The sequence below is a fragment of the Montipora capricornis genome, chromosome 9 (assembly GCF_036669925.1).
Source record: "Montipora capricornis isolate CH-2021 chromosome 9, ASM3666992v2, whole genome shotgun sequence".
In the NCBI taxonomy this organism is placed as follows: domain Eukaryota; kingdom Metazoa; phylum Cnidaria; class Anthozoa; order Scleractinia; family Acroporidae; genus Montipora; species Montipora capricornis.
In genome coordinates this window covers 12,031,183-12,044,134 of record NC_090891.1, presented here as the reverse complement: position 1 = coordinate 12,044,134, position 12,952 = coordinate 12,031,183, and the positions used below count along the sequence as shown (strand labels likewise).

General features: G+C 37.3%; 1 protein-coding gene across 4 annotated transcripts in view; it reads left to right on the top strand.

The window, feature by feature from the left end:
* LOC138017028 (structural maintenance of chromosomes protein 1A-like) overlaps positions 1-12,952 on the top strand; it is a 168,754-nt gene that overhangs the window by 111,620 nt on the left and 44,182 nt on the right. For all 4 annotated transcript variants that reach the window (XM_068864235.1, XM_068864233.1, XM_068864234.1 and 1 more), the window contains exons 15-19: positions 5,612-5,656; positions 5,884-5,946; positions 6,420-6,611; positions 9,171-9,273; positions 10,678-10,809. In XM_068864235.1, the coding sequence (XP_068720336.1) occupies positions 5,612-5,656; positions 5,884-5,946; positions 6,420-6,611; positions 9,171-9,273; positions 10,678-10,809 (535 nt within the window). The remainder of the gene's footprint in view (positions 1-5,611; positions 5,657-5,883; positions 5,947-6,419; positions 6,612-9,170; positions 9,274-10,677; positions 10,810-12,952) is intronic.

Below are 12,952 nucleotides of genomic sequence, written 5' to 3'. Positions count from 1 at the left end.
GTTGATAGTGCATGCAAGTTTTTACAAACGATTAGTGACCGTTTGCTTCTGCATGTAACTGTTATAATTTTAAAATGCCCAACTACTGTATAAGGGGGCAATTAGTATGTATTTGCCCCCTTAGAATCCCATAATAGCTATTTCAAACAATGGATTTCAAAATGGCCGCTGTATCCGTAAAATGGCCTATGGGGGTTGCATCGACTTACATAAATAATCAACTGTTGTTTTTCTGCCATTCAGTTAATTTTTCAGATTAGCTATGCTTTGTTTTTACATTGTATGTGCTCAATGAATCATACACATCACATGCTTTGAATCATTATAAGGATAATATTATGATTCCCACAGCGATATTTTGGTGCGGTTCAAAACTATGCGGAGAAAGCAGAACTTAGCAAGTGCTCTTGGTATTCAAAAAGAAAATTGGGGGTAACCACGCATTTTTCAGGGATAATTAAGCTTCAATTTGGAAAAGAATGTCATACATTGCATTGTATTTTAAAGCTTTTTACAAATATTGTTGATTAATTATCTTCGAAAAATGTGTGGCTACCCCCAATTTTCTTTTTGGATTTCAATAACACTTGTTAAGATCTGCTTTTCCTGCATATTCAGTAAACCGCGCAAAAATACCTCTGTTTTAGTAGGCACCGTCCTTAATCTTGTCGACTTTCTCTTGAATGTTTTTAACAAACAGGGGTGACTTGAAATACTTGTGATACTTTTCCTTAGGCATTTCTAACTTGGAAGATTTGTCATCATCATCACTGTCATTGCCATCATGTTCTTCGGTCTCTTCAGTGCCATCATCATCAGCTCCATCAATACCAGACAAGAGTCCTTTGTTCCATTATTCAGACAGCTTCTGGATATCAGAAATCAAGTTGGGAAGACAGATGGTACATCCAAGGCTGTTGGGACCCTCATCAGACATGCACAGTGAATGAAATGTATGGCGACAGGACAGTTGCTGGATTGTTGCTTGAGACGGATGATGACAGGCTTCACGTATCTAGAACATCATAAATATCAAGTCTCATGCTCTAAGGGGACAGGCTTATAACCTGGGTGGCCTTATTATCAGAAGATTGTTGTCTAAACACAGGGATGGGCCTATTGCCTATTTATAACAAAAACCAGGTGGAGTTTTAACTAGGAAGTGTTATAAACAAGATTTTATAGTATCTTTATTTTCTTGCAATAACATGTACACAGATTCTTAATTAAGAATGTCATGTCTTCTGCCGTGGTCAGATGATCACATGCAACGTTGTGCCTCTTGTGAGTTTTTGTTTTTTCATCTCTAGCAAACCCCAACACCTTTCCAAGAGCCATTCCACTAGAAGACACTCCATGCAATTCCAAGAAGGTGGAACTTTCATCCATGAATTGCCATGTCTCTGATTTCTGATTATCATACCAAATAAGTTTGACACAGTTAAGCATAAATAAATACACGAACATTGTAAAACAGGAATGCATAAATTGTTAATCCAAAAGCGATGCTAAGCAAGGAAGTGAAAAGAAGCACATTGGAGTTGGGTGAGCTAGGCTTAGACAAAAATGTTAGAAATGTTTATAGACACAAACCAGCCCTGCCCCTACCTTATTTCATTGTATGGTATACATGGGATTGTCTGTCAACTGAATACTTTTTGTTTTACTTTTGAAAAAATTATTTAAATGGTATAATTTTTGTGTTAATATATAATTAATATTTTGTTGGATCTTGTTTTGTAATTTTTTGTGTGGCAAGTAAAAAAATAACAATAAATTACATATGTGAATTTGATCTTTTGAAAAAAATGTGAATGTTGTCGGCCTGCTGTGGAATCTGCAAGTAACCTACAAAATAAACAGCTCATTAAAAAAATTGGTGTCTGTGTAACTCAATGCATTGCAGTTACCATAATGCATTCAGTACCATCATACCTCCTGGTACACATTGTTCATCCCAGCCGTTTCTGCATCACTCATCTCCTGTGAATGGACAACAGTTTTTATTTTTGGAAACCCTTCTACTGTAGACATAATCTGATTTATCAAAAGTTAACTTGATGTTCACAGTAGATTAATCAGCACTGCTCTTACAGGTAATTACCTTCTTTTTTTGTTTCATGCAAACGGTTTCAAAACAATTTTCACACTTTGGAGGCATTAGAAAGAACTGCAGCAATTCGTAATCATGACGAGAAACAAACACTAGTTGGGCAAGTAATACAATAATTGTTGTTCAGAAAAACAATAATAAATGAAAAATGAAAAATTAATTTCCGCCAATCTTGCTTAAGTAGAATATTAACATAGACATTTTATAATAGAAAATACCTTGGGTAATTCTTCCTCGAGTTGAGGCCAGTTTTTAAACCTTTTGGGGGCTTCTGTCCTGCACTTGTTACACCATCGTGTCCCAAGTTTATAAGACGTGCTTCTTCGGCCACTTGGTTTGGAATTCGGTAGTACCGAAAGGGGATAGGGTGGCTGTGCAACTTACGCGAATGCCCCCAAGAGGATGGAGACGAGCATCTTTTGTCGTCTTCCCGACGAATTTGATCGACATGCCGTTGACATCTGGATTCATGAGGGGCAAGCCTACGAGCTCTACAAACTTGAGAAGTAGGAGCCCTGGGAACACCACTGCAGCTACACAAAAACCGCCTGGTTTTAGCTTTGGCGCACAACATTTTTGTGAAAAACAGAACTTAGTTGCCACTGACTTGCCACTTGCGAGTTTAAACCTTTACAAAACAACAACAATTTCACATCGTGTGGAGCTTCAGATTTGACTCTGGCAAAAAATATAGTATTAAATGTTAACTATCCAAAAGGTGAGACGAGTATGAAAGCTAAGTTTACAGTGTGCTCTCTAAGTTTTAAGTTTTTGTCGCTGTCGACCAGACTCGCGGTGAAAACAATTTAAAAGTTGCCGGCAATTTATGGTTTCTTGAGCTGTACCGCTGACCAGCAAAATACTATATCGCGCCCCAAAAGCGTATTTCCGCGGTGTCCCTTAAAGTCAATTCGTTTATGGTGTAGGCTCTTGGGGGACTGTTACATTTACGGGTAACTCTCAGATTCTTGCACTTAGCAGTCTGAAAAGAAAGCTCGTTTTGCAATGCCCAAGCAGATTAATTGTCCAGGTCTTTTTGAAGAGTGTTGACGCCACTGCATGTCCTGATTGGGTGGAATCATTTGGTGTGATCAGCGAACATTACAATACGTGACAAGCTGAGGGCGATGGTTAACACAGAGAATGAACAGTATTGGTCCAAATACGGACCCTTGAGGGACTCCAGAAATAACTTCCTCCCACTGACTGGACACACCATTCACAACAATGCGTTGGCAACGACTGGTCAAGTACCTAGGGAGCCACCAGTGAAGTGGACCTACGATTCCCAAGTTATAGACTTTGTGTCAAAAGCATGTGTTAGGTCGAGATAGATGACGTCTGTCTCTAGTCTGCGGTCAAGAGACCTACCGATTTCATGAAGGCCAGAGAGAAGCTGAGTGGTACAAGAAAGACCTTCACGAAAGCTGTGCTGTAGGTAGTAAATGCTATTTGCAGTGAAAATCATTAAACGAAGAGCAATGCATTTTTCTAGCACTTTAGATAAATGGAAATACCATGGTACTTTGTGAAAAAGGTGAGCTTACCTTTATTAAAGAACGGTGCCAGGTTGTCGTCTTTCCACTCACTGAAGAACACTCCAGACAACAGCGAAAGATTAAAGAGTTTACAAACAGAGTCGGCTATTTCTTCTGCGCATTCCACAAGTAGACGTGCAGGTATCTCGTCAGGACCCATTGCCGTGTTGACGTTTAGCCCTTGCAGCTCCAGGAGAACCTCATGCCAGCAGAGAACAACCTCAGAGAGATTGTTCTCACAGTTGGGCGTGCCTGTCACAAAATAACACAGGAAATGATCTGTGAAGATAGATGTTATAATAATAACAATAATAATACTAATGACCAGGGACATGTGGCCCGTGGCAACTTTAAGACGTACCAGGAGGACTGAAACTTGAGGTTAATTGTCCGATATGTGACCAAAGATACCAGAGAATTTAGCCTGATATATTTCAAACTGCAGAGTTGAAATAAAAATAAAATAACGAGAAGCCATTCTGATTTTTCTGTTTCCACATGATGGGTTGTGAACCCCTGCCAACAAAAAAATAATGTCTTCTACTTCTTCTTCCACTTTTTTACTCTTTAACACTTTCGTATCCAGAAGTGTGATAAGGAAGATGCGCAGGAGTGCAACAGAAATTACGATTAACAGAAACACATCGTTTTTGTTGATATATTTCTTAATGTGCGAGTTATCTGGCATCAAAACTTCACATTTTGATTTTTTTCCCCTTAAGTTAAAGCCCTCTCATTTCTTAAAATCCTGGAGACATGCATTCCTATAAATTCAACTTATGGAAATCCAGGGCCACGAAATTATGTCCAGGAACCATGAATTCAAAGAAAGTGGCCGAGCTGGCCTCCAAAGCACTGGAGCCCTGTAAAGTAAGGGCTGACATGGTTATGTTTTCCTGCATCTGCATTGGTGTCTGAGGGAAAAGTATGGATTTGGTAAATAAGTGGTACATAAATGCAGCAAAAAAAGTAGGCAAGAACAAAGGGGTAAAAATATTTACGAGCGTCATTGACTTAAAGCACACAACACCAAGTATTTTTATATTAAATAAAAAGGAGACTTAATGCCCAGAGTTCAGGACCAGCAACAGGAAAAGCACCTTTACCATTATAGAAATTAAGATGAGAAAATGAGAGAAAAATGGATTTAACTGGTAAGCAAGCCAGGAAATTATCATCAGGGCTTGAGACTAACTTTTTAGCTCACTAGCCTAGTGGCTAGTATCCGGTCTGATTTGATCAGCCAAATCTAAATTTGCACTAGCCAGTCTCGTCTGCTGTGGGTGTGTTTCTTGCTACAAGTATGTCGAGGTATGGATCACAATTGCTGTCCTTGGCTGTCTTGATGGCAGATTCATCCTGTCCATTTGCTTGTGGATGACCTGGACTGCTTGGTCAGTGGTCAAAGCCCTAATTTTATGTGAAGAGGGCAAAGTCTGAGGAGGTAAATTGTGGTCCATTGTCTGGGATTACAATATCTGGAATGCCATTTCTTGCAAAGTAGATCTTCAAGTTGAGGACACATGTGGATGCTTTGGTATCTCGGAGCCTGTCTATTTCCCAAAAGTTTGAGAAATAGTCAATGGTGATAAGATAATCAGTGCCACCAATACTGCAGCTGTCTGCTCTGACTTTTTCCCATGGCCTGTTGGCAGGTTCGTGGCTGAATCCAACAATAAAAGCATTAAAGTAACTTTAAGTCTGTGGGGGAGACTTATGGGACAATGATGAGATTGGAAGTGGTCCTCACTTTTACAAAGTGTGATTTTTTTTTTTTTAGAAAAGTTGTACTAAAATGTATCAGGACTTTCAAAAACCTAAAGAAAACAACTTTAACTGCATGTGGTGTTAACTTTGATAAAATTATGTGAAGGGAACTTGTTAGCCAGTGAGCCACAGGATACCCAGAGTAATTATGAAATGTTTGAGCAGAAACGTTTACCTCCCTTTGACATTGTAGGACACAATTAATGGAAAGGATTGAAAAGCTGGATGAATACATCAGGTTTGGATTGCACTTTTGAATCTTTACAAAAAAGTAATAGTTTGGTAAATTTTCAAATTATAATAATTTAATGTTACAAGCATCTCTACATCAAAGTAGAATGTAGGGATGTTTTATGGAATATTTTATTTACACGTAGCACCATTTGCTGTAATGTTATGATCATTTGAATTGTCATTGTCTTTGGTTATGGTTTACATTTGACCTATGTAACTTTCAATTTATAGCACTAATATACAGACTGTGGAGAAGTTGAAGGGAGATTATGAAAAACTGGACAAGGAGATAAAGTATGCTTACAACAGTAATTTGTATTAACATAATTTAAGTTCCTTTGATTACATTGACATAACTTTGGATTTATTTCATATGGTATATGTGCTTACATCCACACTTCACAATAATTGATTTGTTTCTTCAGCTTTGTATGAAAAAAAAAAGAGATATAATGTGGTTAATTACTTCCAACTTCTCTATTGCGTCAGGATCTCTTTGCCTTTCAACAGTCTCCCAACATGCCCTTTACATATAACCATTCTTGCTATCTATCGGTCATGTTCTCTTGGTTATCACTTACAAGTTTGTTAATGGGCAACAAGTGGCTGTTATTTGTCACTTAGGTGTTACAAATTTATTACGCCTGTCTTTTAGATCATTTTTACAGTGCCACCATTACTATGACCTATTTGGAAATTTGGATTTATGATGGCATTGCATAATCTGATTCTTCTGAAAATCCTTTTTTTATTTGCTGATCTTCTAGTGACGCCACAACACGTCACCTGGACTTAAGCCATCAACTGGAAGATGTGCAAGTGGAGTTGAATGAGGCAAAGGTGGACAAATATGAAAGTGCACGATACCAGAAGAAACACGAAGTTTTGGAGAGCATGAAGAGACTTTTTCCTGGAGTTTATGGCCGACTTATAGACCTTTGTGAGCCAGTTCACAAAAAGTAAGTAGATGTTAGTAGTATTTATAATTGAGGACTTAACCATACATGTTGCTTTCTGTGCATATCATTTATTTGGCACTAAGTTAACATTCCAAAGTACATCACTTATGGTTGGATAAAAAAGATCCTTAGCAATATCAGAAAGTAACAATTAAATTGTAATACTTAACCAATTGACCCTAAACCGCCCTGCATTGACGAGTGAAATCGTCTGGCGTTAGTGTAAAATCAATTTAACAGGTTCTCACCACGAGAGGGGGCAATGGGTTAAAGGTGATAAATGTTATGCAGGCCTCTTGAAAAATATTAATCGAGCACCATACTACCCGAAGGTATTGACCTCTTCTCTTCATCGTTGCCACCTCACCACCTCAAGATTTTCACTCGGTTCATGGTGGAGGGCTTTTTTGTCCGAGTTTAAGATACAGTACATGTATGGTCAAGCTTTAAAGTTGCCGCAGAAAAGCTTTGCTTGGTAAAACCTCTGTATCAAAATTCTACCCCAAATTGGAAGTTTTCTCCATAGCTAACTATTTAAATTTTGTTAATGACTTACACGAGTCTAAACCGAGTTCCTATTCTCGGCAGTCAATATTTGTAAAGTAGATTTCTAAAATTTTCATGAGTCTTCTCCAGGATGTTATGCTCCCATTACTATAGCCCTCGATATTCATAAACTTCATTATGTTTTAAACCTGATGTATTAGTGTTGTAGTGTTTCAAACAACATTTGTCAATAAATTATTCAAGGTCCAAATTTATGGTTGGCAAGCCCAGGCAGAAAACACAATCAGTGATCTTAAACTAGAAATAAGTAATTGCTTTATCGAATGAGTAAAGGAAACAATGTTTTTGGGTGTATTCCTTGATGAGAACCTCGCGTGGAGACAACATATTGCTAATGTTGCACGGAAAATGTCTAAAGTGACTGGAATAATTTCTAAATCAAGCTTTTGTCTTCCTGTCACTTCGTTATGTACCCTTTATTATAGCTTAGTTTAAAGCCTTATCTCATATATTGTGTTTCAGTCTGGGCATCAACTTGTCTTACAAACTTGAATCGTATTATTACACTTCAGAAAGAAGTTATTCGTTTTATTTCCAAAAAGCCACTTGATGCTAACACTGATCCTGTATTTGAAGAGTTTCAAACTCTAAAGTTTCCCGATATTTACTTAATTGTTTCAAATCGGAAAGTTTATGCACTTCTATAAAATAGGGCAAGGCTTTCTTTCTGACGCATTCAACGAAATGTTTTCAATGACTAATCAAGTTTATTCATAATACTGGAAATTCCAATACTCTCCACTTATTTCCTGTCCGAACAAATATTAGACGTTTTGCTTTAAGACTTCAGGGTGCAAGATCCCTAAAGGCACTCTTGCACTGTGCAATTTTTCGTGCAACTTCTCTCGCAACGGCCCGTTGCGACACAACTTAAACGAATCGTTGCCCAATGTAGTGTACCTTGCAACAGCCAAAAACATTGCGAGACCATTTGCATAAACCATTGCAGAAAGTAGAATGGAGTTCTACTTTCTGCAATGAATTTTTTAAGCATTGTGCAGTGAAACATCTGTCCTGCAACTTGTGTTGCAACAGTTTGCGGCACCAGCCAATGGAAATGTTCCTTTAAGCTCATGTGATGATCGAAATGAGACAAGTTGCATGAAACGGTCTAAAACGTTGCTCAGTGTCACAACTGTAAAACAACTTGTTTTTTACTGTGAGAACAGTTTTTAGAAATGGCGTTGCGAGACAAGTCCAGTGTAACAACGCCTTTAATCAAAGTATTCAATGAGCTGCCACTATCTCCTTTTTTAAAACCTAAATTGAAAGCATTTCAATCTCCTTAACTGATTCTCTGTATAAAGACATTATTTTATTGATTGATTGATTTATTTATTTTTGCTGCGTTTGTATGTTTAGTGTGTCCTGTTGTGCTTGCTTTTTATCTTTATTTATAATTCACTCTGATTTCGCCGCTCTTGTACTCCATTATAGTTGTAAGTTAGTGAGGAAGCTCATAGTTATAAGCTCCCTATGGTTTCTTTTCAGCTTCCTCGCCTGGGGAAAAAATCTCTTATTTTGTGTAATAAATGTTGCTTGAGATCCTTTAACTTTATGTGCAATGTATGTAAATTTATTTTTTCTTTCCTTTTTTTTTTCTGGCAAATAAAATAAGTGAAAATGAAGCGTTCTTTTAAAATGGCTGAAAGCCATTTTGTCGAGGTCAAATAATCACTAATGTACACGTAATTATACGAAACAATTATTCATCTCAGGTATTCACGTGGCCTTCGGTGAATAATTGTTAAATGTTAATCAACCAAATCTTTAAACCAGTAACAAAGTAATAAGGGGATGGTGGGTAACCTTGTCTGACATCTCATACAATTATTATCTGAAAAGCAATTGTCGTAGATCCATTCCCTTACCACATTGGTTGATATGGGACCTATATGGACCATGTGTTGTAATACAGAAAGTATTTAACATTGATTATTGTGCACTGACTGTCAATGCAGGTTTAGCAATAATTTCTTCGTATTTTTTAAGGTACACTCTTGCAATAACCAGAGTTCTTGGAAGGAACATGGATGCTATTGTTGTAGACACAGAAAAAACTGGGAGAGACTGCATCCAATATCTAAGAGAGCAGGTTTGCAAATTGAATTAGTAAAAATTCAGTGGTAAAAAGTTTAATGTTACTGCTCCTTGGTGTCAACATAATTAGCTTTTAAACGCATAACACAAGACGCAATAGAATGAGACAACAGCTGCAGGTGCAGGTAAGCCTATGCGACTTCCAGATTGCATGACCATAGAACAACCTCACTTATCTCCCAAGCACTACGAGCTGAGTGGTAAACAGCACGTTCTGGATCGGACAAGAGTATTGGTTAGCGAGCGTTGTACCAAGGGGAAACGAGCCAACAAGCTTGGTTGAAGTCGCTTCACAGACCTCACCCCACCACACAGGAGTGACCCAATTTTAATGAAGGCAAAGTGATATATCCAATCCATCTTCAAAGGGAGGAGGAGGGGGGTGAAATTTGAAAATTGCAAACAGCTAGTTGATTTACTATAGAAGACAAATGGCGGAGTGAACCTTGGACGGCTAACTAAGCCTTTAATATCTAGACTAGCCAGACTATCCATTCTAGACTAGACTAGTCTAGACCAGACTATCCAGACTAGCCTTTAATATCTAGCCAGTTGTACGGGTTCTACTATGTACCAGGTAGGCATTACACCTGCTCTTTAGCAGTAATGAATGAGGCCTTAACAGATTTGGCCAATGCAGATGTACGTTATAATCTGAGATCTAGGAACAAGGCCTCTATGTCCTCATTTTAATTACAACAAGACCATTGATTTTATGGCCTTGAACGACCGATTATAAAGAACACGAAGATAACTATCGCGACATGAATAGCCCTTTTAGTACGGCCACTTTCCATTAACCATATTTATGGGGCAATAAAATCTCATTTAAAAAAGACATTGCAAGTTACACAAGATAAGAAATATTGGCTGTCAAAACGCTTATTTTCTTGAAAACCCAGGATGTTTTCTTGGTGCTCATGATGTGTTCCCAGCTCTTTCCCGAGTTTTATCATTCCTACCTACTTAAGTTGCTTCACCCCAGCAGTTTTCGTGATAAGTTTCTCGTATTTGCCTCCTTTTTCCAAGTCTTTTTCTCTAACATCCTGTCGTTGTTCCACTCTATGTTGCCTCTTACTTTTCTGTTTTGTGTGCTCCATGTCCCAAAATTCTGTTCTTTTTCTTTTGTATTTTGCCAGGTTACTTGTTCTAAGTTCTCTACGTAATGCTAACAGATTGATTATTCATTGCTTGCTTCCTTATTGTCAAAAATGCTACAGAGTTAGGCAAGAAACTTACCGCCAGAAGAGTGACATAAGCAAACCAAATTTTCTTGAATCAGTGGTTTGCATTGTATTGTTTATGGTGCTCTGTTAAGATTTAAGAAGGTCCTTATACATTCCCAAATTGCACATTTCTGGAGATCATATTGTTAATGGTTTGTGTATTTACTCTTTAGAGGGGTGACCCCGAGATGTTCCTTCCACTTGATGGTATTCAGGTCAAACCTGTGAATGAAAAGCTACGGCAAATTGGTGGATCAGCGAAGCTGGTTATCGATGTTATTAGGTTTGATCCACCAGTAATCAAGGTATGAAATGTGTTGGATGAAACGCCGTCTTACAGGATACTGGATATGTTCAAGGAAAATAAATGTCAATATTATGTGGCAGATAAAATCAATCTGCCCTTATTTAAGAGTCACAGCAAATACAATTCTGTAGGAAAATGGGCATGACTCTCAAAGTGTGAGGACGTGTCATTCCGTGCTCCGCTCCAAAGTTTTAAAACCTGGGGAGCATGAGCAAAAATTTACGGCCACGGAAAGGAACAGCCCATTTACAAGAAGAAATGCCGACGGATAGCAATTTCGAAGAATTAACCAAACTGGTCAAGAGTATCTTTTTATGTTTGTCTGCTATGCCGTAGGATATTTAGCAGTATATTTAGGGACTTTACTTTATAAATCCAATGAAAGTTTATTTGTTTAAAAACCGATAAATTAGCCAGGAAATACCTATTTGGAAAAAAGAAGACATATTATGTTTGGGACCGGACACGGCTGTTGGAGAAAAAGACGCGAGACTCTTTCAGTAAAACTTCGTTAATATGCTTTCAAAAATTTTTCACACCAAAACTCTCTTATATTTGTGTTTCTATATGTGTGTGTTTCTGTGTTTTTGTACGATGCAGATTCTCCTTAACCATTATGTACGTTATAGTTATTGTTAGCAGCCCGCCACAAATTTCTCCCCCCTCAGTTTATTACTGAAGATGGCTTATGATGGGTTCTTGTGATTTCAAAATGTTATCTTTGAATGTAAGAGGATTGAGCAACTTAAAAAAACGACGTTCAATATTTGCATGGTGTAGAAAACAAAATGCAAATATAATTTTTCTTCAAGAAACGCATTCCACGCGCGATACTGAGAAACAATGGAAAGCTGAATGGGGCGCACCATTAGAGCTCGCCCATGGGAGCAGTAATGCAAGAGGTGTTGCGATACTATTACGAAACGGCTTTGATTGTAAAATTAAACAAAATTATGTTGATCCCGCCGGTAGATATATTGGTATTCAAGCACAAATTAATGACGAAAACTATTATTTATTCAATGTTTACGGTCCAAACAACGATAATCAAGCGGTCCAATTTTATGACCATCTGCTTGCCATCCTAAAAAAAGAAGACCTCGCTTATGAGGTTTCAAGGCTCTATCAGCGGATTTAGAGCTTTCAAACCCGCTGCAGGAAGTGTTCTCAATCCCATACAACGCTGCAGGTGAAACTTATGTCTGGTCTTTTCAGTATAAATTATTCAATAACATCCTGTTTACCAATTCCAAATTATTCAAAATTGGGTTAATTGAGACAGACCATTGCTCCTTTTGTACAATTTACAAAGAAGACTTGTACCATCTATTTTATGGCTGCTCCTATTCGCGCGCCTTTTGGAAGAGATTCTGTAATTGGTGGACTAATCTTCGGGGTGAAAATTTGAGTTTATCTCTAAAAGACGTCTTAGTTGGCTTTTTAAATAGAAATGATCTACTTAATTATCTGATAATTCTTGGTAAACTATGTATATGGGAGTGTAGAAGAAACAAATCACTTCCAAAGTTTAATCTGTTTCTACACAAAGTAGAGGCTAAGCAGGAGACCGAAAAACTTATTGCTTCAAAAAATAAGAAGCTCCAAGATTTTTGGAAAAGATGGGAACCATTATTATGATATATATATATTTCAAGTTTTCAAACCCGATACAGTCTCTCTGTGATACTACGTGGAGAAAGTTTGTGGCTGGCTCATTAAAATCCGTATTAGTTATTTATTTATTTATTTATTTTTTGTTATTTAATTAACTCTAGCTCTAAAACCTAATTTGAAGTATTTGCATCGTGTTTGTGATGTGTTGTGTTATCTACCTCTCTAAAATTGTAACCGCTTTGCCTTGTGTAAATAGTGTAAGTATTATATAGAAAGTAGAATAAGCTAATTAATTGATCATATTGTAAGTAGTGTATGTATTATATAGTATGTAAGGTTAGATAATTACAAAATAGAATTTCAGTAAAAAAAAAAAAAAAAAAATACAATTCTGTAGAATTCATAAATACTAAAACATGGAATCACCTAACACCATCTAATATATAGATTTAGCCAATCCCAGAAGTTACTTCGTGTAGGGTTAGTGAAAATAAAAGTTTTTGAATTGTCCCCGTTTTGGTGTTTCC